The following is a 25,859-nucleotide window of genomic DNA, read 5'->3' as shown; positions in this document are numbered from 1 at the left end:
GGTGCTGCCTGATGGCACTGGTGTGTGTTTGAATATTTTCCAGGTACGGTGAGTTCAGCCTCAATTAGATCACCTTTTCCCATTCTGTCGCAGTACAATCAACACGAAACACCTGACAGATAAGCCCAGCTTTTTCCCATTCTGTCATGATACAACAAACACAAGACGCCTAACAGATAAGCCCGTCTTCTGTTTTTGTGGTCCAAAACACCAGTTTTCCTTCTGTCCTTGTGGGCGCACTGCATGCATTGTATTTCCAGCCGAGCACTCATTGGTTGTAAACACTCACACAAATGGGAGCCCCACCACTATGGTTTAGGACAAAATCAGACCTGTTTAAGTTTGTCTGGCCGGCTGCAGAGTCCTATATGACTTAAACGCTGGGCATGTCACACTACGCTCCTGGTGGTCACAGACACAAGCCGCGACTGTCCACAACTTGCTATGTAAATGGAGGCTATGACTGAAAATTGCTGGAAAGGTCATATATTGTGATGGGGACTTAAGTCAGCATACTGATGCCAGCTTAGTGTCCAGATTTCTAGAGAACTACCAAAACAAATGTGCTGAAAGATTTAAGATGGTTTTCTGATGTTGGCAAATGTTTCCTCTCCCGTTCCTATAACTAGTTAATTTTAAAATATCTGTCAGAAAACTCATAATGATAGGAAATCATCTGAAGAGAATATGGTTGATAAAGTGGAGATTCCAGTATTGTGTAATTCACCAAAGTGGTGGCCATGCATTGGAAAGTAAAGCTGTCTTTTTTACACATCACAAGAGATTCATTCTTACTGGTAAATTATGGATATTTCACAACAGCTTTTATGGTGCCACTGTTTTAATGTGGGGAAACTCCACATGCAGAATCGGTGAACTATCAAAGGGAGATTTTCATGGGTATTTTTTTTAATTTTATGTAAAAGTTCAAATGTTTTTAGTTAATGTCTTTATGTGACTTACAAGATCAGGATTATATTATAGACTTTAACAGAGTGACTTGCTGAGGACTACAAAGTGGGTCTCGGATGCAGGGCCGGCTGTACCATATAAGCAAATGAGGTAGTTGCTAGGCCAACAACGTTTTTTAAGGGTGGCATTATGTTAAGTAAAGACATACCTGTTGGCATCAGAAGGGGGTGGTTTTGAGACATCTTTGCCGTCCAGCCTCTGATTTTCCCTCCTGCCACGTAACACAATGCAATACAATTTATTTTTGTGTAGCCCAAAATCACACACAAAGTGCTACAACAGGCTTTAACATACCCTGCGTTTTGACAGCCCCCCAGCCTTGACTCTCTCAGAAAACAAGGAAAAACTCCCAAAAAATCCCTTGTAGGGATAAAAAAGTAAGAAACCTTGGGAAAGGCAGTTCAAAGAGAGACCCCCTTCCAGGTAGGTTGGGCGCGCAGTGGGCGTCACATAAAAAGGGGTCAATACAATACATTACACAGAACAGAACACAAGTCATCTTCAATACAATACAATAATACAATAGAAATAGTACAAGTACAGAGCAGAATTCAACAGTAGATGATATCACATAGTATGATTTGGATTTGTTCAGAATAAAATACAATACAATACAGTTTATTTTTAGTATAGCCCAGAATCACACAAGAAGGGCCGCAATGGGCTTTAACAGGCCCTGCCTCTTGACAGCTCCCCAGCCTTGACTCTCTAAGAAGACAAGGAAAAACTCAAAGAGAGACCCCTTTCCAGGTAGGTTGGGCGTGCAGTGGGTGTCAAAAAGAAGGGGGGTCAATACAATACAGTACAATACACAGAGCAGAACAAATCCTCAATACAGTATAAAAATAAAAAGTTTAGAAGTACGGAGTAGAATTTAACGGTAGTTGATATCACATAATATGATTTGGATTTGTTTAGAGTCCTGGAGACCTCATTCATCAAGCTGCCTCCCCAATTTGGACAATTTCCACAGCTGAAATAGCTCTAATCCGATGAAAGGACCCCTCTTTCCCACGATTCCTGCGATCCTCCATCAGGGATGACTTTACCTTAGGCATGCAAAACAACTTGGCAGGTGGGCCGTGGCACCGAGTGCCACATTTGAGTACCGAGAAAAGACTACAATAGAGAATACAATATGACATCCACATACATCTCACATGAATCTTCACAGGTTTGATCTAGCACCTGTGTGTGACTCACATAACATCAAAGGGGGGAACCCACTCTATGATCTGCAATAATATTTGAAACAGTTGCCATCAAGACTCTGTGATTTTGAGTGCAAGTGTTTCATTTTTTTCTAGGGCAGCAAAAATGGTAATCCTGGCCCTGCTAAGTTTGGCAACTAAACTGGAAACCTGGGGGTTTAAAGGCCAGTCCTATAGCCACGATACCAAACTAACTGCCTCTGTCTTTGTATACAGTACATGTTTGTGTACAGTATATAGTCAGTGTATTTTTTATTAGAACCAATGTGTGGCATTCTTGGCTTAAAATTATGGTGAGGCCACAAGATTCTGGTGGAGAAAGGTTCTGTCTGAAGCGTTGGAGCCATCCTGACAATGGAGATGGAATGTTTGTTGAGAGAGGGAAAGAGACACAGAGAGATGATTAAGCTCTTAAAGACCCGCATTTATGAGTCCCACTACTCTACTTAATTCTGTTTGCCAGAGTACGTGATAATTGGCAAGTCTTAGGAAAGTCTCAGCAGTACGGTGAGCACAGATGGTGTTGCCTCTGACCCCAACTGAGTGGTGTGACACAGAGGTGGAGGCATTAACATGTGGGCAATGGAGGAAGGAAAAGGGAAAGGAATCATTGGAGCCACTTGGAAAGAGAGCTGTTGAAGATCAAAGCAGTGGCCAAATGTGTTTGGAGAGTAGCCGAGGAAGGAGACGCCGCAAGTAAACTTTGCGTGAAGAAGTAAGATAGAGAAATTGTGCTTTACAATATACACTACCGGTCAAAGGGTGTAGTAACATAGTCTGTTCCAGCTCTGCTTTAAGACAGACAGACGGTTTTGAAGTAATCAGCAGAAGTTGGGACACCTGTGCAAATTGTTTGCTTCAAATTGTGAGGCTTAATCTTCTTTAATTGCTGCACACCATCTGTAGGTTGTAACCTATTAGTTGTTCCCGAAGAAAGCCCATTTGTAATATTTTGAAGTTTTCTTTGTTCTTCAGTTTTTGCTAACCTAACCCTTTACATTTAAACCTCTGGCAGTTTGCTGCTTAGCTTTTCACCATTTTAGGTCATTCGTTACATTTCAGCTGAATAAATTTGAAGAAAAATTGGAAACACTGAGGTGTTCTAAAACTTTTGACCAGTAGTGAACTTGGTAAGCCCAAACCACATGTAATGTATGCTGATTCTAGGGTCATTCATAAGCGTCAGCTACTTGCAAAGAATTACCCAGGGCAGGGGACATACAGTACTTCCTCTATGTGTTTCCCCACGGGACTCGCATCATGTTTATCTAAGGTACTCATTTATCTAATACCTCCCTATAAACTCTGTTCTGAGTGAAACCTTTGTCTGACCTTTCTACTAACTTCCTTCTGAATTAGTGAAAATCGCAAAGCCTTTTACACAAAACCACCAACAAAAACAATTACACCATATCTTCTTCTTCTTCTTTCGGCTGCTCCCATTAGGGGTCGCCACAGCGGATCATCTTTTTCCATCTCTTCCTGTCCTCTCCATCTTGTTCTGTCACACCCATCATCTGCATGTCCCCTCTCACCACATCCATAAACCTTCTCTTAGGCCTTCCTCTTTTCCACTTCCCTGTCAGCTCCATCCTTAACATCCTTCTACCAATATACCCAACATCTCTCCTCTGCACATGTCCACACCTATGCCATCTCGTCTCTCTGACTTTGTCTCCCAACTGTCCAACCTGAGCTGATCCTCTAATGTCCTCATTCCTAATCCTGTCCATCCTTGTCACACCCAAATCTTAGCATCTTTAATTCTGCCACCCCCAGCTCTGTCTCCTGCTTTCTGGTCAGTGCCACCGTCTCTAACCCATATAACAAAGCTGGTCTCACTACCGTCCTGTAGACCTTCCCTTTCACTCTTGCTGATACCCGTCTGTCACAAATCACTCCTGACACTTTTCTCCACTAATTTCACTCTGCCTACACTCTGTTTTTCACCTCTCTTCCACAATCCCCATTACTCTGTACTGTTGTTCCCAAGTATTTAAACTCACCCACCTTCGTTAACTCTACTCCCTTCATCCTCACCATTCCACTGACCTCCCTCTCATTTATACACATGTATTCTGTCTTGTTCCTACTGACCTTCATTCCTCTCCTCTCTAGAGAATATCTCCACCTCTCCACGGTCTCCTCAACCTGCTCCCTACTATCACTACAGATCACAGTTTCATCAGCAAACATCACAGTCCACGGGGACTCCTGTCTAATCTCGTCTGTCAACCTGTCCATCACCATTGCCAATAAGAAAGGGCTCAGAGCCGATCCCTGATGTAATCCCACCTCCACCTTGAATGCATCAGTCACTCCTACCACAGACCTCACCATTGTCACACTTCTCTCGTACATATCCTGTACAACTCTTACATACTTCTCTACCACTCTCGACTTCCTCGTACAATACCACAGCTCCTCTCGAGGCACTCTGTCATATGCTTTCTCCAGAGAAAAAACTCTTACACCATACAGTGCATCCGGAAAGTATTTACAGCGCATCACTTTTTCCACATTTTGTTATGTTACAGCCTTATTCCAAAATGGATTAAATTCCTTTTTTTCCTCAGAATTCTACACACAACACCCCATAATGACAACATGGAAAAAGTTTACTTTAGGTTTTTGCAAATTTATTAAAAATAAAAAAACTGAGAAATCACATGTACATAAGTATTCACAGCCTTTGCTCAATACTTTGTCGATGCACATTTGGCAGCAATTACAGCCTCAAGTCTTTTTGAATATGATGCCACAAGCTTGGCACACCTATCCTTGGCCAGTTTCGCCCATTCCTCTTTGCAGCACCTCTCAAGCTCCATCAGGTTAGATGGGAAGCGTCGGTGCACAGCCATTTTAAGATCTCTCCAGAGATGTTCAATCGGATTCAAGTCTGGGCTCTAGCTGGGCCACTCAAGTACATTCACAGAGTTGTCCTGAAGCCACTCCTTTGATATCTTGGCTGTGTGCTTAGGGTCGTTGTCCTGCTGAAAGATGAACCGTCGTCCCAGTCTGAGGTCAAGAGCGCTCTGGAGCAGGTTTTCATCCAGGATGTCTCTATACATTGCTACAGTCATCTTTCCCTTTATCCTGATAGTCTCCCAGTTCCTGCTGCTGAAAAACATCCCCACAGCATGATGCTGCCACCACCATGCTTCACTGTAGGGATGGTATTGGCCTAGTGATGAGCGGTGCCTGGTTTCCTCCAAATGTGACATCTGGCATTCACACCAAAAAGTTCAATCTTTGTCTCATCAGACCAGAGAATTTTGTTTCTCGTCATCTGAGAGTCCTTCAGGTGCCTTTTGGCAAACTCCAGGCGGGCTGCCATGTGCCTTTTACTAAGGAGTGGCTTCCGTCTGGCCACTTTACCATACAGGCCTGATTGGTGGATTGCTGCAGAGATGATTGTCCTTCTGGAAGGATCTCCTCTCTCCACAGAGGACCTCTGGAGCTCTGACAGTGTGACCATCGGGTTCTTGGTCACCTCCCAGACTAAGGCCCTTCTCCCCCGATCACTCAGTTTAGATGGCCGACCAGCTCTAGGAAGAGTCCTGGTGGTTTCCAACTTCTTCCACTTACGGATGATGGAGGCCACTGTGCTCATTGGGACCTTCAAAGCAGCAGAAATTTTTCTGTAACCTTCCCCAGATTTGTGCCTCGAGAAAATCCTGTCTTGGAGGTCTACAGACAATTCCTTTGACTTCATGCTTGGTTTGTGCTCTGACATGAACTGTCAACTGTGGGACCTTATATAGACAGGTGTGTGCCTTTCCAAATCATGTCACATCAACTGAATTTACCACAGTTGGACTACAATTAAGCTGCAGAAACATCTCAAGGATGACCAGGGGAAACAGGATGCACCTGAGCTCAATTTGGAGCTTCATGGCAAAGGCTGTGAATACTTATGTATGTGTGCTTTCTCAATTTTTTTATCTATACTAATAAAAGGCAAAGCCCTCACTGACTCACTCACTCACTCACTCACTGACTCACTGGCTCATCACTAATTCTCCAACTTTCCGTGTAGGTAGAAGGCTGATATTTGGCAGGCTCATTCCTTACAGCTTACTTACAAAAGTTGGGCAGGTTTCATTTCGAAATTCTACACTTAATGGTCATAACTGGAACCTATTTTTTTCCATATACTGTAATGGACGTTAGCTCGATGGCCGTGGGGAGCTGCGTGTGACATCATCACGCCTCCCACGTAATCACTTGAACTGACTGTGACCGCAGTACGTAGAAAAGAAGGAAGAGCTCCCAAAGAGCGCTGAAGAAAAACGCCAAATATTTTATTCGCGAGATACAAGTTTAATGAGAAGACACGAGGTATAAACGAGACTTTGGATCAGTTTGTAACGGAGTTAAAATTGCTGTAGCAAGAAACTTTTAAGTGCCGGGTCTTAGCTAACATTAAATAACGCCATGGACATTGCGAGATCGCACGAGATAGCACAGGCACCGCTCAGAAGCTTCGATGCATGTACTCCAAGCGGCTCACGTGAACTGACTATGAACGCAGTACGCAGAGAAAGCAAGACCTCTAAAGAGTGCGGAGAGTTTTGCTCACGTGAACATGTCTGCAAAAAGTGGCGTTTCCTGCACTGCAAAAATACTACAAAAGTCAGGCAGCCGGCACGCGCGCATAGCTGTGCCGGCCTTTGAGGCGCTGACTGCACTTCTGCCTTAAGTCAAAGTGAGCACTTTTAATTTTTTTCATCCTCCCCCTGCGCTATAGCCCAGACAAGTGCAAACACGGGACCCCTTTTCTACACCGCGGCAAAGTAATATTAAGGCGATTCGCACTTTCTTTTGCACGTATACGATTATGAGGTCATCAGCTCGGATTATGAAGACACGCACCGGAGTGGAGGACCAGCAGTGCCATCACAGCCGATTAATGGCGGGGACGTCTCACCAGTCTACACAAGACCCACCGCAACTGTCCCCAAAAGGCACTCATATCGTCAGCAAACACATCTCTCTACACTATATAAAAGAAAAAGGCAACTTTCCTTTCTTTACACCCTTTTTTCCTTTTATCCCAAACCAACGCTTTTCTCTCTTAACACTGCAGAGGACACAAAACTAATTTTCTTTAATTGCTGGTAATGCCGGTAAGGCACATTACCAGAGACAGAAATTTGGACGTTCACATAGAAAATGTAATTTCTATACCACAGCCGTCGTGTAGCGCCTTTCAAAAGGGATCTACTACCGAGAGATGATCCATATACATTTTAGCTGCTGTTAGTACTACTTACCTGTTGTGTTATACCGTCTTTAAAATGTAGCTTACCCGAAACCACTCCAGTAGTGCTCAATGTTGCTTTACTTCTTAAAACGTTAATGTTTTACTGTTTAATAACTTATAGACTATATTTTATTATTTTTCCCTTGCACTCAGTGACCAAAGCTATACACACACATATAGACACATACATATATATACACATATATATACCTGTGTGTATGTTTGTATGTATGTGTATATATATATATATACACACACTCACCTATCTACATTATATATACAACACACACACACACACACACACACACATATATAATAATCGGTACTGACCCCTACTCTCTCTTCTGTTTCTTTTTCCGGTTTCTTTGTGGTGGTGGCCTGCACCACCTACTCAAAGCTTCGTGATGCTCCAACAATGATGGATGGATTAAATGGCAGAAGTCTACGTGACCATCTTCATCAAGCCCTTCCATGAGAACCCTAAATCCAAAGAGGACTGTTTCATTTATGTTAGGTAGAATGTCCAGAGGGGACTTGGCGGTCTCATGGTCTGGAATCCCTACAGATTTTATTTTTTTCTCCAGCCGTCTGGAGTTTTTTTGTTTTTTCTGTCCCCCCTGTCCATTGAACCTTACTCTTATTCGATGTTAATTAATGTTGATTTATTTTGTTTTCTTATTGTGTCTTTTATTTTTCTATTCTTTATTATGTAAAGCACTTTGAGTTACTGTTTTGTATGAAAATGTGCTATATAAATAAATGTTGTTGTTGTTGTGTGTGTATATATGATGTAGATAAATATGTATATATATATGTGTATATGTAGATATGTATATATGTATATATGTATATATATATGAAGATATGTATGTGTATATATATGTATATATGTATGTATATATGTATATATATATATATATATTGTAAAGGACCGAGGAGACAGCAATAAGGGTTGGGGTTTCCGGCCCGTGATATTGTACAGAAAAAAAAACAGGTCAAAATATAAACAAAACAGTTCATAGCGCGCCGACTCCTGGCGTCGCGCCATTTTATTGGGGAGGAGCCGGAAGTGGAGGGATGCTGGGAAGGACCGCAAGGGAGGATGGGAAGGATGACGTCAGGGCAAGATGGCGGAGGAAGGGCGGAAGTATCGCACTGCGGTCAATCCAGGCCTATGGTGCAGGAAGGTCTTTCTTTCTATGAGGAAGCAGAGGGAGAAAGTTAATACCCCACCATTCCCTGGCGAATGGTTTCCCAGGTGCTATCGAATCAATCCGCGCCTCCTACTGCGCGTGCGTGACACGATCCCCCTTAGCCCAGGACCGTCAGGTCGGGCGGACCTAACCGAGAGGTCGTGAATACGAGAGAGGGCATCGGCATTGGCCTGAAGGGTGCCCGCCGATAAGTGACAGTGAACTTATACGGCTGTAAGTCCAGGAACCACCTGGTGACCCGCGGATTCGACTCTTTGTGTAGGGACATCCACTGAAGTGCAGCGTGATCAGTCACCAGAGCGAATTCGCGACCCAGCAGGTAGTAACGGAGGTGGGTCACTGCCCACTTAATGGCCAAGGCCTCCCTCTCCACTGCAGCGTGCGGGTCTCCCGGTCCATCAGTTTCGGCTAAGGTACATCACAGGGTGCTCGACACCATCGGCGCTTTGGCTCAGCACGGCACCCAGGCCTGTGTCCGGCGTCGGTCTGGAGAATAAGCGGGAGCCCAAAATGGGCGTCCGTAACACAGGTGCCGGCGTTAGGGCCTTCTTTAGGTCACTGAGCGCGTGTTCTGCTTTGTCGGTCCACACCACGTATAGGGGCGCCCTTTTTGTCAGGTCAGTCAAGGGTGCTGCTCTTTGGAGAAGCGGGAACAAACCGGCGGTAGTAACCCGCAAGCCCCAAGAAAGCCTGCACCTGTTTCTTGGTACGGACGGGGCCATTCTAAGATGTCTTTAACTTTGGAGCTCTGTGGCGCACCTGTCCTTGTCCCACGAGGTAGCCTAAATATTTGGCCTCCTTTAATCCAAAAACACTTCCGGGGTTTATGCGGAGGCGGCTTTAGCCAGTGTTAGGAGGACAGCTGCGACCTGCAGTAGATGCTCCTCCCAGGTGCGGAATAGATGACAACGTCATCCAGGTAGCGGCACTATAGGACTGGTGGGGCTTCAGCACTCTATCTACCAGGCGTTGGAAGGTCGCGGGGCCCGTGCAGCCCAAATGGGAGGACCTTGTACTGCCAGTGCCCGCTAGGGGTGCTAAAGGCCGTTTTCTCCTTTGCGGATGCCGTTAAAGGAATTTGCCAATACCCTTTTGTCATGTCAAGGGTAGTCAGATACGAGCCGTACCCAGCCGCTCAAGGAGGTCGTCAATGCGGGGCATGGGGTAGGCATCGAACTTGGAGATCTGATTCAGGCGTCTAAAGTCATTACAGAACCTCCAGGAGCCGTCTGGCTTGGAGGCGAGGACAATAGGGCTGGACCAGGGACTATGGCTCTCTTCAATTATGTCCATGTCCAACATACGTTTCACCTCCAGTTCGACCTCTGCGGCGTTTTGCCTCCGGAGTCGGTAGGGCCTCTCCCGGACGATTACCCGGCTCCGTGACTATATCGTGGCAATCAGCGGTCCGGCCGGGTGACTCGCTCACTACCTCGGGATGGCTCGGAGTGTTTGGGCTAACTCCTGCCGCTGCTTGGGGTCAGCTCTTCGCCGAGGTTAAGGGCAGTTGTGCTTGCGAAAGGGAGAGTGACCTACGGGGCTGGGGCTCCTCTCTATCTCTCAGGGCTTTAACAGGTTGACATGATAGATCCTCTCACTTTCGGTCGACGATTGGGCTGTTTCACCAAATAGTCGGCGAGTCCTTTCTCTCCTTAACCTCGTAAGGCCCTTGCCAGTGGCGAGCAGCTTCGAGTGGGAGGTCGGGCGAGCACCATAACTTCGGTCCCGGCGGAACTCCCTGAGGGCGGAGTTGCGGTTGTAACACCGGGCCTGCGCTGCTTGCGCACGAGTCACGTGCTCTTTTAGGAGGGGCCTGATCTTTGTGAGTCGGTCGCGCAGTTGCGCTCACGTACTCAAAATGTTAGAGGAGGGAAGAGCCTCGGCCTCCCAGCCTTCTTTTAGGATGTCGAGGATTCCCGGGGTTGTCGCCGTATAGTAATTCAAATGGGGAGAAGCCTGTAGAGGCCTGGGGTACCTCCCGGTAGGCAAAAGCACGGCGGGAGGAGCTGGTCCCAGTTCCTGCCGTCCGCTGACTACCTTGCGGAGCATCTGCTTAAGCGTCTGATTAAACGTTCACCAACCCGTCAGTTTGCGGGTGATAGACTGGCGCTTTCAGGTGCTTTATCTGCAGTAATTTGGCTACCTCCTTGAGCGTATCCGAAGTGAAGGGCGTACCCTGGTCCGTGAGGACCTCCTTGGGTATGCCCACGCGAAAACAAATTAACCAGTTCCGTGCGATGCTTTTAGTATTAGCGGGCGCGGGGAACCGCCTCTGGGTACCGGGTGGCATAGTCCACCATGACTAGGATATACTTGTGGCCACGGGTTGAGGGCTCCAGGGTCCCACCAAATCGACCCCTATCCTTTCAAAGGGGATGTCCACGAGGGAATAGGGACTAGAGGAGCACGGTCCCTCCTAGGAATCTGGCGGGTCTGGCACTCGGACAGGATTGACAGAACCGCCGGACCTCCTCATTGATCCCAGGCCAGTAAAAGCGGGCTTAATCCTCTCCAGTGTTTTTCGGCCCGAGGTGGGCCTAGGAGGTGAGCATGTGCCAACTCGCATATCTCCCGCCGGAAGGTGCAGCGGAATTAGCAACAACTTCCGCACCTCGCCTCATGGGTAGCCACTTTCGGTACAACAGATCATTCTCAAGGACAAAGAAGGGTTCCCGCGGTGTGGATCCGTCCGCTGTTGAGCTGTTAGGCAGAACGACGCATTCGGGCAAAGCGCGGGAGTCATCATTCCACTGCTCCCTCTTAAAGGAGGCGGCGTGGACGAAATTGATGGTCCAGGCGCCGAGGGTCTTGGGGCCTGGGCCGGGAAGAGTTCCTGGCTAGTCCCTTCTCCGGCGGAATCTTCGGGTCAAGGTCCGTAGCCACGAAAGGTCCCCGAGACACCAGCGCCCATAGGGCCTGCCCTTGTGCACGGCGTGGAGGCGCGGGAGGGGTGCCTTTTCCCCTCATAACAAGATCCAACGAGGCCCGGGCGCGAATGGCTTACCGCTGATTCTTTTAGACCAGTCTTGTCCCAAAATCACTGGGAAGGGGGTCAGGTAACACAGCGACCGTCATTTGGATTGGTTCCCCTTCCAGGTGACATAGCAGTGGCGGAGCGATATGACCTAGTCCCCCATGCACACAGGTGACCAACAAATGCTGTTTTAACCACTGTTGCGGTAAGACAAAGCGGCGAGCAACAATGGTAATGTTGCTGCGGAATCAAACAAAGCCACCACGGCGTGCCCATTTAGCAACACCACTCCCGTGTTCGGACTCGCCAAGGGATGCGGCGGGTACAATACCTCTCCGGATGTCCAGCTGCAGTCCATAGGCTCCGGGCGATGTGATGGGGCAGTTTGGCAGCAGGTGACGGTCTCGCCACACTTGAAACAGCGCGGCGGACCCGCCTCTCTCTGGCTCTGGCTGGCGCTTCTGCAGCGCGTCGAGGGGCTCGGGGTGGCCGCCCGTCCCTGCCGGTTCCCGAGCAGGCTTTTCTGACCCCCAAGTCGGAGGACCGCCAACTGGCGCTCCAGGGCGTCGAGGAGGCCCGACATGTTCTGATAGGCGTGTCCCGGACCTGCTGGGCGAGGGAACTGGGCATGGCATTGACCAGGCCTTCACAGGCCACCCGCTCGACCACTTTCCGCCCGTCGGGTCCCTCTGGCCGTAGCCAGCGCCCATCTTGCCCCAGAACTTCGAGCGCCTGGGCGCGAAGCGGCTTTTCGGGTCAAAGACCCAGTTCCGCCATTCGCCGCCTGCTGGCCGGGCTAATGCCGTAGCGGGCCAGTATTTGGGCTTGAGGAGGTCGTAATTAGCGGCCTCCTCCTCAGGGAGGTCATAATAGGCCGCAGCGCGAATCCCTTCAGGTATGGCGCCAGGATGGGCGCCCACTGGACGCTGCCACTGCGTTCGGGTGGCCGTCCTCTCAAACATGCCCAGGTAGGCCGGCGTCCTCGAAGGGCCCATCGGACTAAAGGATGAGGCGGCTGCCTGGGCGGTCTGGTCTCGCCCGTTGGGCTTCCACTAACCTGGCCTCGTGGCCTCCAGCTCCCGGGTGGTGGCGGCTTGCGCAGCTGCAGCGCCTGGAGCTGGTCATTCATTCCTGCAGCACCGTGTTGAGGTCCTGTCCCTCCGTCATTCCGGGATCTCTCTATCCTGCCGACTCGCCACTTGTAAAGGACCGAGGAGACAGCAATAAGGGTTGGGGTTTCCGGCCCGTATATTGTACAGAAAAAAAACAGGTCAAAAATAAACAAAACAGTTCATAGCGCGCGCCGACTCCTGGCGTCGCGCCATTTTATTGGGGAGGAGCGGAAGTGGAGGGATGCTGGGAAGGACCGCAAGGGAGGATGGGAAGGATGGCGTCAGGGCAAGATGGCGGAGGAAGGGCGGAAGTATCGCACTGCGGTCAATCCAGGCCTATGGTGCAGGAAGGTCTTTCTTTCTATGGGGAAGCAGAGGGAGAAAGTTAATACCCCGCCATTCCCTGGCGAATGGTTTCCCAGGTGCTATCGAATCAATCCGCGGCCTCCTACTCGCGCGTGCGTGACAATATATATATATATATATATATGTAGACTCAAACCGATTATAACAGCAGCAATCTAAGCTGTGAGAAAACAGTAAAAAGGAGGCGTGTCAGATGTTGTGGTACATTTTCTGATGCAGCTAAACGAAAATAACTTTGTGATGCTGCCGCCAAATACATAAAACAATTGCTTTGACAATCATGTTACGTTATTTTCAAAATGTTTCCTTTTCTTTTTCTTTACTTCTTTAACGCACTACTTCTCCGCTGGCCGCTGGTATTTTACTAGTTTTAATAAATTTGCAAAACCTCAAGTAAACTTTTTCACGTTGTCATTATGGGGTGTTGTGTGTAGAATTCTGAGGAAAAAAATGAATTTAATCCATTTTGGAATAAGGCTGTGACATAACAAAATGTGGAAAAAGTGATGCGCTGTGAAAACTTTCCGTATGCACTGTATACTACACCCTAACTACAGTAAATTAAGCTGTGAAAACAAATACTGAACTAAATATACAAAGGAAGCAACTGAATACACCATACTATACATTTTCACATTAAACAAATAAAAGTAAAAAATGAAGCTCTAAGTGATTGTTCAGTCATTCGCAATGAAAGACTTGTTTCAGGCTGAGCAGTAGTGGTGATGTTATTTTGGAAAAACCATGGCTTTTCCAAGAATGTATCGTTGTGGTGTAATACTGACCACGGACTAATGTTGTGAGTTGTGCTTATTGCCAACAGCAACCAAGTTGACTTAATGCAAATATTGCACATTCACTTCACTGCACCCACATGTATAATGCATTCACTCATCCAGAGCTCACACTGCACAGATTCATACACTGAGGTATCTTGTCAGATGCAACGTGAATCGTGCACACCAAGAAGTAGTAAGCTAGCACACAGAACAGCGATATGTGAATTTCCCCTTGGGATTAATAAAGTATCTATCTATCTATCTATCTATCTATCTATCTATCTATCTATCTATCTATCTATCTATCTATCTATCTATCTATTCACTCACTGCCTTGGAGGGCCGCAGTGGCTGCTGGTTTTTGTTCCAACTAGTTTCCTTATTAGGAAACAGTCCTTGCTGATAATGAGACTTGACTTTTAACTGTATTGCTTGTTAGTGCTTTCATCAATCAAAGACAAATTTTAACTACCTTTCAGAATTTGCTTCTCTGAGAATATTATCCACAGGTTTTGTAGACCAGGACAGATTTGCACTTCATGATCCTCCCCTTTTCTCTTGTATTTATTTTTAAACATTTTTTTAACAGAGATACTTCATGATATAAATGGAACAAAGTTAGCTTGAGGGCTGGTGGTTTCTTTGTTTGTTTGCATTCCATCATTAGCCATAAGAAAACTGGTCAGGTCAGGTCAGGTTAGGGAGCTTTTACTGGTGCAGTGCGTTGCTGCACCCACCACACAATGAACAGCTCGGGATCATGGTTGGCAACCCCCCTAGGTAGCTAGGTAGACGCACAGTCCAGACCCACCCCTCCAGAAATTACCATCTATCTGCCACAGCCAGGTGTTATGTGGGGGTCCCCTTGGCCTGGTCCAGCCACTCGGGTCCTCAACAATGAGGATCCTTTGAGCTGGGTTTGCGCCATATGGCTGTAGTGCTATAACTGACTCTCTCTCGTAATGCAGGTAATGTGGCTCATTCAGGACTCCATGAGCAACACAAAGTCAAACCAGCGGTACCTAAGGATTCTCAGAAGAGACACAGTACCGAAAGGTACAGTCTCACAATCGTATAGTAAGACAGAAAGCACCAGGAGTCTAAAGACTTAGACCTTTTTCCTTTGGCAAAGAAATTGGGAGTACCACACACCCCTTGCCATCAAACTCATGAGCCACCCCCACCACCACCCCCCATGCTCTTCCAATCTGTCTACTGACTTCATAGGAAGAGTCACCAGAGACATACAGTAAATGTCACTGCTGAGGTAACTAAACCTCTCGACAAGGTTGACATTCTCTCCGCAGACAGACAGATAGCTGTGCCCAAGAGGTCATTAAAGGCCAGGATTTTGGTTTTTATCAGGACACTCGCAAGCCCAGACACTCAGTCTCAGTCTCTCAAGAGTCCTGATCAGAGCCTCCATTGACTCTGTGAAGATCACAGCATCATCGGCAAAGTTAAGATCAGTGAATCTCTCTAAACCAACAGATGCCTCACAGCTGCTGGACCCCACGACGCTGGCCAACACCCAGTCCTTGCCAGCACTGAACAGAGTAGGAGCAGAACACACCCCTGACAAACCCCAGAATCAACTGGGAAAAATGCAGCACTCGCAGTACCAGTGTATAGGCCAGCCATGATATCCAGCAACCTCAAGGGGATCCCGCGAAGCCTCAGGATGTCCCACAGGGCAGCTCGATCAACTGAGTCAAACACTTTACGAAAATTGACAAAGGCTACAAAGAAACTAGAACGATATTTGCATTAGCACTCGAAGAGAACTCTGAGTGCCAGAATGCAGTTAATGGTAGACCTCTTAGGCATAAAACCAGACTGCTCTGATCGCTGGTAGGTGAGCAAGTGAGGATGACTCCAGCAAGGACGATACCCAGCACCGAGAGCAGTTTTATCCCCCAGTAGTTGCTGCAATCCAGGCGATCACCCTTCCCTTTCCAGACAGGGACAAGAAGTATCATTTTCCAGTCAGTTGGGGTGACGCCCGTCTCCCAAGTAGAAGCAAAGAATGCTTGCAATGTGAGGAGGACAGCCTAATACGCAAAACACAACAGTGCTTCTATTTTCTGAGGATGTTAAGGAGAGCTAACCTCCCCTAGAAACTGCAGGTCATTTCCTATAGATGCACTATACAGTAGAGAGCATCTTGACTAACTCCATGATGGCCTGGTACAACAGCAGCACCAAGGCTGCTAAAGAAGCTTGGTTGCAAAAACAGCAGAGGTCATCATCGACACTGAACTGACATAACTTGAACTCTCTTATAAGACTCGCTGTGTGAGGAGGGCCAAAAACATTACCAAGGATGATACTGGAAATTCTTTGTTTGAGCTCCTCCCATCAGGTAGACGCTTTAGATCAGTCCACCTTCGCACAAACAGACTAAAAAATAGCTTATTCCCGTCTGCTATAAACTTTCTGAACTCATTCTGAGATCATTTTAAATTGAATATATGCAATAAGCTATACTGGTAATATGTGATGTCTTAATATATAATACGCTACCGTGGCTAAACGTTTGTCTGTCCAGGATTTTAAATCAAATGTAGCTCGCAAACCATTTGACCTATTGACCTGAAATTTAGGAAAATATGTTCTACGTGACGGGTACTGTCCACTTTCTGGGTGATAATTGACCTCCAAGGTTATTCCTTTTTTATTTTTATTTTATTTTATTGTAGAATCAACTCTCGGCATTGGCCGTTCTCATCCCTACTACCTTTACCGTCACTTCCCCTACCTCTTAAATCATTCTTTAGGCAGATTGAAGACTTAAGTGTCAGCTTAAGTGAAAAATTAAGGAAAACGTACAAAGTAATTGCAACACAAACACTGGCTTAATCAGTGTTAACGCAAAAAGATGCCGACGAAAGAACAGAAGCAGAGGGCCGCTAGGGTGGAGAAAAGAAGAGCTGCTCAGGAAGCAGCAAGCGCATGAACCGCTGAGCAAAATGAATGATAAACAGAGACAGAGAAAGAGGATGAAAACTAGGAATGCTCAAGTCAAGTGCGCCATTACTAGTACTAATATAATCTATATATATAAAGGAGAGTTGGGATCGGAGAGACTGTGTTTGTGTGCTTGTGGAGGGATGGAGAGTTAAGGCGGGTGGGGGAGTCACGTGATCATCTCCCCTCCCATTCACGTCATTTCATTCACTTGATTTCGCTCCGAGCTGAGCTCCGCAGCTGACGCAGTCTTGCCGTTCTTTTTCCTTAGTGTTTAGTCCTCTCTCCTTTACTGATTTATATAAAGGAGAGTTGGGATCCGAGAGACTGTGTTTGTGTGTTTGTGGAGGGATGGAGAGTTAAGACGGGTGGGGGAGTCACGTGATCATCTCCCCAACCATTCACCTCATTTCATTCACTTGATTTCGCTCCGAGCTGAACTCCGCAGCTCACGCGGTCTTGCCGTTCTTTTTCCTTAGTGTTTAGTCCTCTCTCCTTTACTGATTTACTGTTTACTAGGCACAGTACTTACTGAATAGTATTGTTTCCTTTAGTGTTTCTACTTAGTGTTCCTTAGTGTTTAGTAGACGCGGTGTGCCATTGTTCCTGGCGGTGTTGCGGTTTACTGTTACTTTCTACTTCATTTTTGTATTTTAGTGTTTAGTAGACTTTTACTTTATCTCATTTACTGTTGTTCCCGGCGGTGTTGGCCTTTTTTACTTTATCTCATTTAGTCTTTGGTAGACTTTTAATTTATCTCATTTACTGTTGTTCCCGGCGGTGTTGCTGTTTTTCCCGTTTCTATTTTTTATGTAGCATGTTCACGGATTAGTCATAAAGAAAATGTATATATTTTGGCTCCAGGAGGACAAGCCAAAAATGTTGTATATAAAGAAGCTCTATAAGTCGCATGTAGATACATAATTATTCCAACTACAGCGACTGCAGCGAAGCCCACGAGATCTGCTAGTACAATATATAATATTCAATATATTATTCATTAATAGGTGCAATAACAATTTATGCTGCTATACATTGGAAAATAATAATTTGCTTTGATTACTTGATCACTTAACACTGTATACGACATATTTGAAAATAGCAGACCCCCATGACCCTGTAGTTAGGATATTACGGGTTGGATGATGGATGGATGGATGACATATTTTCTTTGACTAGTCTATTTTCTCCTTTTTACAAAACGTGAATTCTATTTTTAAATTGTTACTTGCTATTCTTCATATGCACCTTTGGTATAATAGTAATTTTACTGTGTTAAACAGTGACCATAAAGTTCTTGAACATTACCACCAGCCTGGAGGAGTTCACCCCAAGCGTTCCCTACCCTCAGCTGGTACACCACCTGTTCAATCTCAGAGAGATTGAGGAAAAAAGAAAACAGGCAACAATTTAAAACTAAATGCAGCTGCTTACAACGAAAATAGGCCACCCTCACAGAGAGCCAACCAGGCAGTGAAAACTGGGAAACTCAGACCCCTCAAATGGTGCAGTGAAAGAATACACTTAAATACACACCAAATGCCAGTGTCATCGGCAACAGTGAAAAGACCACTCCAGGATGCTGGCCTGAGGCGGAGTTTCAAACAAGTCACCATATCTGAAACTGGCAAATGATAAGAAAAAGTTTAAAATGGGTAAAAGGACACAGACATTGGACAGATAATGACTGGAAAGGTTTGGTATGGCCAGCATCCTGGAGTCACCTTTTCTCTGTTGCATGTGTCACTGGTATTTGGTGTGTATTTAAGGAAGAAGCCAATTGAGGACCTGTAAAATGAGTGTTTCTCAAACTACACACTCTGATATCCTTACCGTCTTATGGAGTTGTTCATCTGGGCCTTGCCCTTCTTTTTCTGTCCTGTTCAGATCCAGTTTGCCCTCATCTCTAAAGATGTTAATAGACACCTTTTGTATGAAATCTTCGGTTTCTTACCAATCTATCACATGGAATAACTTTCATTTTGCAAAAGAAAAAAACACAATAGACTGACGTGTTTCTTGAGAAAGCCGTTTCATTTTGGCCATTTTTTAACAACCTACTACAGAACTTTATGAATATCGATGTCTTGCAACACACAAGTGAGCAGAATAACAGGTTTCAGTGGTGCTAGTGCAATTATAAAGGTTCCTCTAATAACCAATTAACATTTATAATTAAGGGAAAGTTGACCATTAGGAAGGACACTGAAGGAATGGCTGCTGAAAATGGGGGTTTGCAGTCATATATAAATCCATCCATTATCCAACCTGTTATATCCTAACTACAGGGTCACGGGGGTCTTTTGGAGCCAATCCCAGCCAACACAGGGCACAAGGCAGGAAACAAACCCCAGGCAGAGCGCCAGCCCACCGCAGGGCACACACACACACACACCAAACACACACTAGGGACAATTTAGGATCACCAATGCACCTAACCTGCACGTCTTTGGACTGTGGGAGGAAACTGGAGCACCCGGAGGAAACCAACACAGACACAGGAGAGAACATGCAAACTCCACGCAGGAAGGACCTGGGAAGGTTTCCTTACTGCGAGGCAGCAGCGCTACCCACTGCGCCACCGTGCCGCCCTTCATATATAAATAATGAAATAAAAAATAAAAAAAAAACAGTCATTTCAAGTAGTAATAGCCATCTGCAACACTGGTAATGTCACGGGTGGTGTATTTTTAAATCACTTTAATGGTATCTTGATAAGAAAAGGTATTGATTTCTACCAAGAACATGAACATTTCTGGATGTGTCCAAACCTTTCAGTAATACTGTGGATCAGTTAAAGGCAGCTAAACATGCTGTGTGAAGTTATAAAGAAAGTTTAAAAATAAAGAGTTCTAATTGGAGTAGAGATGCAAAAGTTATTTATTTAATTATACTCCCATTATTGATCTGCAGAGCCCCAAGGAAAACCTCCCCGAAATCAGTTCTTCGAGGCTGGCATGTCTGCTACTGTATACAGTCATGTGAAAACTCAAGTTCACCCCATGGGAATTGTTGACTTTTTCAATATATTTGAACAGTAAAACAGTAAATCTTCATCAAACAGTCATTTCCAAACAGGGTCACAGAGGATGTGGTCCTATCCTGGCTGGCATAGGGTGCAAGGCAGGAACAAACCCTGGACAGGGTGCCTCAACAAACAGTGCCCACAGATAAAGGTGATATACTTGAATAACAACACAACCAAACTTTGCCTTTTCAACTACTTACGCAACAGAAATATCAACAGATGTAGTGATTTCTGGTGAATTAGTACGTCCACCCTTGGCCTCAGAAGCTGATGTTGCCCCCTTTAGCTGTAATGACTTCTTGTAGGTGTTTTGCATAACTGCCCACCCAGACTCCGGCATCAATTTGATGAATATTTTCACCACTCCTTCATGAACAAAATTCCTTCAGCTGCAGGGTGTTTGTGGACTTTCTTGTTGGTATTGCTCATTTCAAATCCCCCACAACATTTGAATCGGATTCAAATAAATGCTTTTACTAGGCAAATCCACAACCCTCTGTTTTTTTCTTATTGAGCCTTTTCTCTGTGTATTTGCTTGTGTGCTTTAGATCATTTATCATGTTGAAAGGTCCATTTCTAGTTCTGTTTCTGCTTGCTAATGCCTGGTCTCACATTCTCCTCACGCACACTGTGATATGACGCAGAACCCATAGTTGACTCAATGACTGTAAGCTCTCCAGGCCCAAAGGCAGCCAACCAACCCCAAAATATAATATTTCCACCACTGTGCCACAACAGTTGGCATGAGGCTCCTCTCCCGAAAATGCCATCTCCTGAATGTACCAAACATGTCTACGGGTTACTGGGGTCAAACAACTCTTACCTTTGATTCATCTCTCCAGAGCACATTGTTCTTTCTATAAGGCCTGGTCTTTGCCTAGCTGTTCAATGGCAAACTATGCTCTTGCTCTAATTTGCTTTTTGACATTTACGTACCTGACACACCTCTAATTTGTGCAGTCTCTTTCTGATTGCAGATGCATAACACTTTGACACCAACTGTTGCAAGAACATTAAAGCATTTATTTGACCATTTGAAGTTTCTAGACACAAAAAACACCATTGAGCCCAACAAAGTTTGCCAATCTTATTCACATAATCTTGCCAAAATAACATTAAGGCCCCTAAAGTCCTACTGTCTACCACACTACTCGTCTCTTATTCCACAGGCACTCTCTGTGTAAAGGGAAACTTTCTAATGTTTGTGCGAATTTTACTTTTAACAAGTTTCCAACTGTGTCCCTGTGTTCTTGATGAACTCATTTTAAAGTCACCACCTCAATCCACTGGACTAATTCCCTTTAGAATTTTGAACATTTCAGTCAGGTCTCCTCTTAAATCTTCTTTTGCTTAAACTGTAAAGCCTCAGCTCTTTCAATCTTTCCTCAGTGGAATGACAGACTTCAAATAATTTGGCAGCCTTTTGAAATCCCTTGCCAGACTCTTATGCATCCCCAACCTTCTTTCTGAGGGCCTTAGAGTGTTCTTTTGATCTTGGTATGATAACACCACATGTGTCGATAGCAAAGAGAACACTAAGACCCTGGTTTAAATAAGGCAGGTACCACCTGCATACTGCATAAAGAGGTTCTAATCATTGGCACCTAATCTGGAAAACTTGATTCGAATGTAGATTAGATTAGATGTTAGTAATCCCTAATCTGGAACACCTGATTGTAATGTAGTTTAGATAAGATCAGATCAGATAACTAAATTTTACTAATCCCATGGGAATGTGTTCTTGCTCCTACTCTGTTCGATGCTTGTATGGACTGGGTGATGGGAAGGATCATGGGGTCCAGCGGGCTGTGGGGCATCTGTTGGTGAAGAAAGATTCATGGATCTTGACTTTGCCGATGATGCTGTGATCTTCACGGAGTCAATGGAGGCTCTGATCGGGGAACTCGAGAGACTGAGCGAGGAGCCTGAGTGTCTGGGCTTATGTGTGTCCTGGATAAAAAACAAGATCCAGGCCTTTAATGACATCTTGGGCACAGCCATCAGCAGTGTGTCTTTTTGTGGAGAGAGTGTCGACCTTGTCGAGAGGTTTACTTACCTCGGCAGTGACATTCATGTCTCTGGCGACTCTTCCTATAAAGTCAGTAGATGGATTCGGAGAGCATGAGAGGTCATGAGGTCACTGGAAAGGGGTGTGTGGCACTCCCGCTATCTATGCAAAAGGATGAAGGTCCAAGTCTTTAGAGTCCTGGTGCTTATTGTCTTGCTATATGGTTGTGAGACATGGACGCTATCCAGTGACCTGAGATGAAGACTGGACTCCTTCGGTACTGTGTCTCTTCGGTGAATCCTTGGGTACCACTGGTTTGACATTTGTGTTAAATGAGCAGTTGCACATGGAGTCCTGTATGAGGCACATTACCTGCATTGTGAGAGAGCGTCAGTTACGGCACTACAGCCATGTGGCGTGATTCCCAGAGGGTGATCTGGCTCACAAGATCCCTATTGTTGGGGACCCGAGTGGCTGGACCAGGCCAAGGGGTCACCCACATAACATCTGGCCTACGGCAGATAGAGGGTCATTTCCAGAGGGTGTGACAGGACCTCGTGTCTGGACGTTGTGTCCAAGAGAGAGCCTCCTGGAGGGGATGGAGGGGATTTTTCATGAAGGTATCCAGTTTTGCCACCATCCTCTTTCCCACAGCAGCTTAAAGTGTGTCCAGAGTTTGCCCTGTGATGGAGCAGGCATTTCTGGTAAGTTTATTCAGGCATTGTGCTTCTTTTGAGCTCAAGTTGCTTCCCCAGGAGACTGCAGTTTAGAACACCACACTGGCTACTGTGGACTGGTAGAACATTTTCAGCAGCTTGCTTCACACATTAAAAGACCTGAGTCTCCTTAGGAAGACCAGTCCGCTCTGACCCATCTTGTAAAGCTCCACTGTGTTGTCAGACCAGTCCAGTTTGTTGTTTATATGGCCTGCCAGGGACTTTTAGCTTTACATCACTATCACGTCCTCCTCCTGAATGGTCAGCCTCACAAACTGCTGTCTGTTGGCCAGGTAGTCCATGGGTGCCAAAATTCAAAGCCTTGAGCTTTTTCCCCAGATGATGAGGCAGATAATTTGATGAATTTGAAGTGGTGATAAACGTAGGGCTGGTCTTACCTTTTTCCACATGACAAGTCTGCATTTTTGTTCATTTTAGTTATGAGAAGACAAACACCATGTTAATTGTATGTGTCATTTTTTCCAAGTATATCACCTTTATGTGTTGGTACTTGTTTACATGAAGATTAACATTCTGCCTGTTGAAATATGTTGGAAAGGTCAATAATGCCCATGGGGGGAACTTACTTTATCACATGACAGGTGGAGTGCAAGTCTGCATTGCTTGGAAATCCAAAGTCTTGCACTTTGCCCACTTTCATAAAGACAGGTGAATGACCAAATACGAGGAATAAACCGTTCTCTGTATGACCCTTGTTTCTCCCTGACTGAATAGGTTTATCTAAAGACTGGTCTAATTTAAAAAAGACTTGTCTTGGCAGGAACCGGATGGCTAATGATTGTTTGCTTTGGCTCTTGCGTTTCTTCACAGTTTCTTGCTGTGTCAGATTTTCCATCTCAAGAAGCCTTGCCCTTTCGTTGCGCGTGCACTTTGCAGAACACGTGTGCGGTGTGTGCGTCTCAACGCTGGACAGCAGCGAGGCGCATGCGTAGTGTGGGGTGGCGTCGAGCGCGCGAGCGAGTGAGCGAGCGCCCGAGAAAGGGCAGGGAAAGGGCGGGAGCGTGCGTGCGTGCGTGCGGGCGGCTGGAAAAATGAATGGAATTAGCACTCATGGAAAGTATGTCGGTCGGCCGGTTGATAACACAGCTGCCTCTCTGCAGACCTCAGCTGTTTTGCTTTTTCCACTTTAGTGGCAAAATATAAAAAAAGAGTAGAGTAACACTGTGATTAGCGGGTGTGCAGTAGGTGATATCACCTTTTTTTTCCAGCACACATCATCCTCACACCCATCGGGTTATCTTTCGAGGAGCGTGGACTGGGAGGGGCGACGGCGGCAGCTCGGGGACCCGCCTTACGGCATCGGACGAGAGGCCGACCTGCCTGGTCAGGAGAGGACGAGTAGAAGAAGGAGGAGGAGGAGGAGGAGGAGGAGGCGGATTTTTTATTGGCGTATAAAGGACTGGAGCCGGTACGCTGTGAAGAAGATCTCGCCGTCCTGTGTGTTTCTGCTTGGTGACCGCTGAAGGAGGATTCGGTGTGGATTATTATACGTGTGATCATTTTTAGCAAAGGTCTTTCGGACTTGTATGTTTTGTATTTCCGGGTTACGCTATTCTATTTCGATAGGAATTTAAATCGGACAACTTTAAAAACATTTGAGGGGAAGATTTTTTTTTTTTGGTTTTGCTTTTTCTCACCGGAAGCCGCGCTGAAGATTGACTCATTAAAGTTTATTATTTTTCCTTTTTCCCAGTTGTCTTTACATCCTGGAAAAAAAAATCCACATTGCTTGCTTTTTTTTTTAATTTTGTGAAAGAATAGATAAGACATCATGCACCTGAAGACCCTGAAGAGTAATCGCTTGTCCCTGATCGCATCCCCGGCGGATCACGATGTCTTCTTCAGGGCCGATATCAGAGTAAGCAGTTCACAAACTTGTTCTGGATTTGCGGCGAGTGGTGTGTTTGTGTGTGTGTCATTGAAACGAGTTCAAGTTTTAAAGCAGCAACTTGTTTTATTCTTTTAATTCTTTCAGTTAAATGCATTTGCGGGAAACAGTCACGGACAGGACATAAGTCCAGCATAGGGCATGCGTGCCCACCCTGGGGAAATTTCCAGTTATCTTGAGAAGAGATCTTTATAAATATAAGAGGAAAATGCTGATTCCATACAGAAATTGAACAAGGTGCTGAGTTTTATGGGCCGTTGCAGTACCACTTCCATCCAACTCATGTATCCAGTATAGAGGTCAAGGGGCAGCAGGAGCCTAGCCCAGCAATCGGAGAGCACAAAGCAGGAACAGTGCATAGACAGGGGGTCTAGTCTATCTTAAGGTGAACACATCCATCCCTTCATTTTTTTTCAAGCCTGATTTATCCTGAGCAGGGTTGTGGGGAGACAAGCATAGGGTGCAAGGCAGGACAAGGTGAACACACACACACACACACACACAGGCCACTTAAGTATCACAAGTCCACCTGACCTGCATGTCTTTGTAATGTTGGAGGAAACCCACACAAACACAGGGTTTCCTGCAACATGCAAAGTTCATGCAGGGAGAACCATGCATGCAAACCCTGAACTGCTTGTTGCACCACCACACTGCCTGCGAGTACACCCATTAAGTCATTTTCAATTCATTACAGTACTTCTAAACATATTAAGATGGCAAAACTACTTATCGTATGCATCACAGATGCCTTTACCTGACTTACGAGATCTGAAAAGATGACAGTTGTTTACATACATACTGTTTAATTTTGAAACACAGGCAGATTTCATCATTTTTTTTTTCTCAGGGTCACACACTGAGGTCAAGTTTGGATTGGACTTTCTTTTAAATCGTTCCCAGACAGTTAAAGTACAGGACACTTTTTCAATATTCATTCATTCAAACACAGGAAGGCCGCAGGGGTGCATCTTATCACCATTACTCTGTACACAAGTGACCTGAGACAGAAAAATGACTACTGTTCCATTATCAAGCATGCTGATGACACCCTGCTCATAAAATTGCATATCTGGGGACCACTATCTAAATCAAGTGGACTGTATGGTAAATGCCACAATAAAAACTCTCTTACTCTGAATGTAAAAAAGACCAAAAAATGATATTTGATTTTAAGAGACAGAAATCTGTATGTTCACCCATTGCAGTTCTGGGAGAGGAGGTAGAAATAGTGACTGAATATAAATACTTAGGAACTTACCTAGATAACAATCTTAACTGGAATACAAATACAAAGAAAATGATTCTCTAAATGCAACCAGCGCTTAATTCTCCTC

The 25,859-nt window shown here is 45.5% G+C and overlaps 1 protein-coding gene across 2 annotated transcripts in view; it reads left to right on the top strand.

Annotated features, from left to right (window-relative positions):
• Window positions 1–25,859, top strand: part of rcan1a (regulator of calcineurin 1a) — a 133,904-nt gene that overhangs the window by 77,032 nt on the left and 31,013 nt on the right. The window contains exon 1 of one of the 2 annotated variants that reach the window (XM_039743507.1): window positions 23,707–24,492. The exons of the other annotated variant lie outside the window; for it this stretch is intronic. Coding sequence (XP_039599441.1) covers window positions 24,406–24,492 — 87 coding nt within the window. The 5' untranslated portion in view covers window positions 23,707–24,405. Of the gene's footprint in view, window positions 1–23,706; window positions 24,493–25,859 lie in introns of those variants that run through there. 2 annotated transcript variants of the gene reach the window in all.

Source organism: Polypterus senegalus, chromosome 2, assembly GCF_016835505.1.
Source record: "Polypterus senegalus isolate Bchr_013 chromosome 2, ASM1683550v1, whole genome shotgun sequence".
Lineage (NCBI taxonomy): Eukaryota > Metazoa > Chordata > Cladistia > Polypteriformes > Polypteridae > Polypterus > Polypterus senegalus.
Note: the sequence above shows the minus strand (reverse complement) of the source record. Positions and strands in the feature narration are given on the sequence as shown.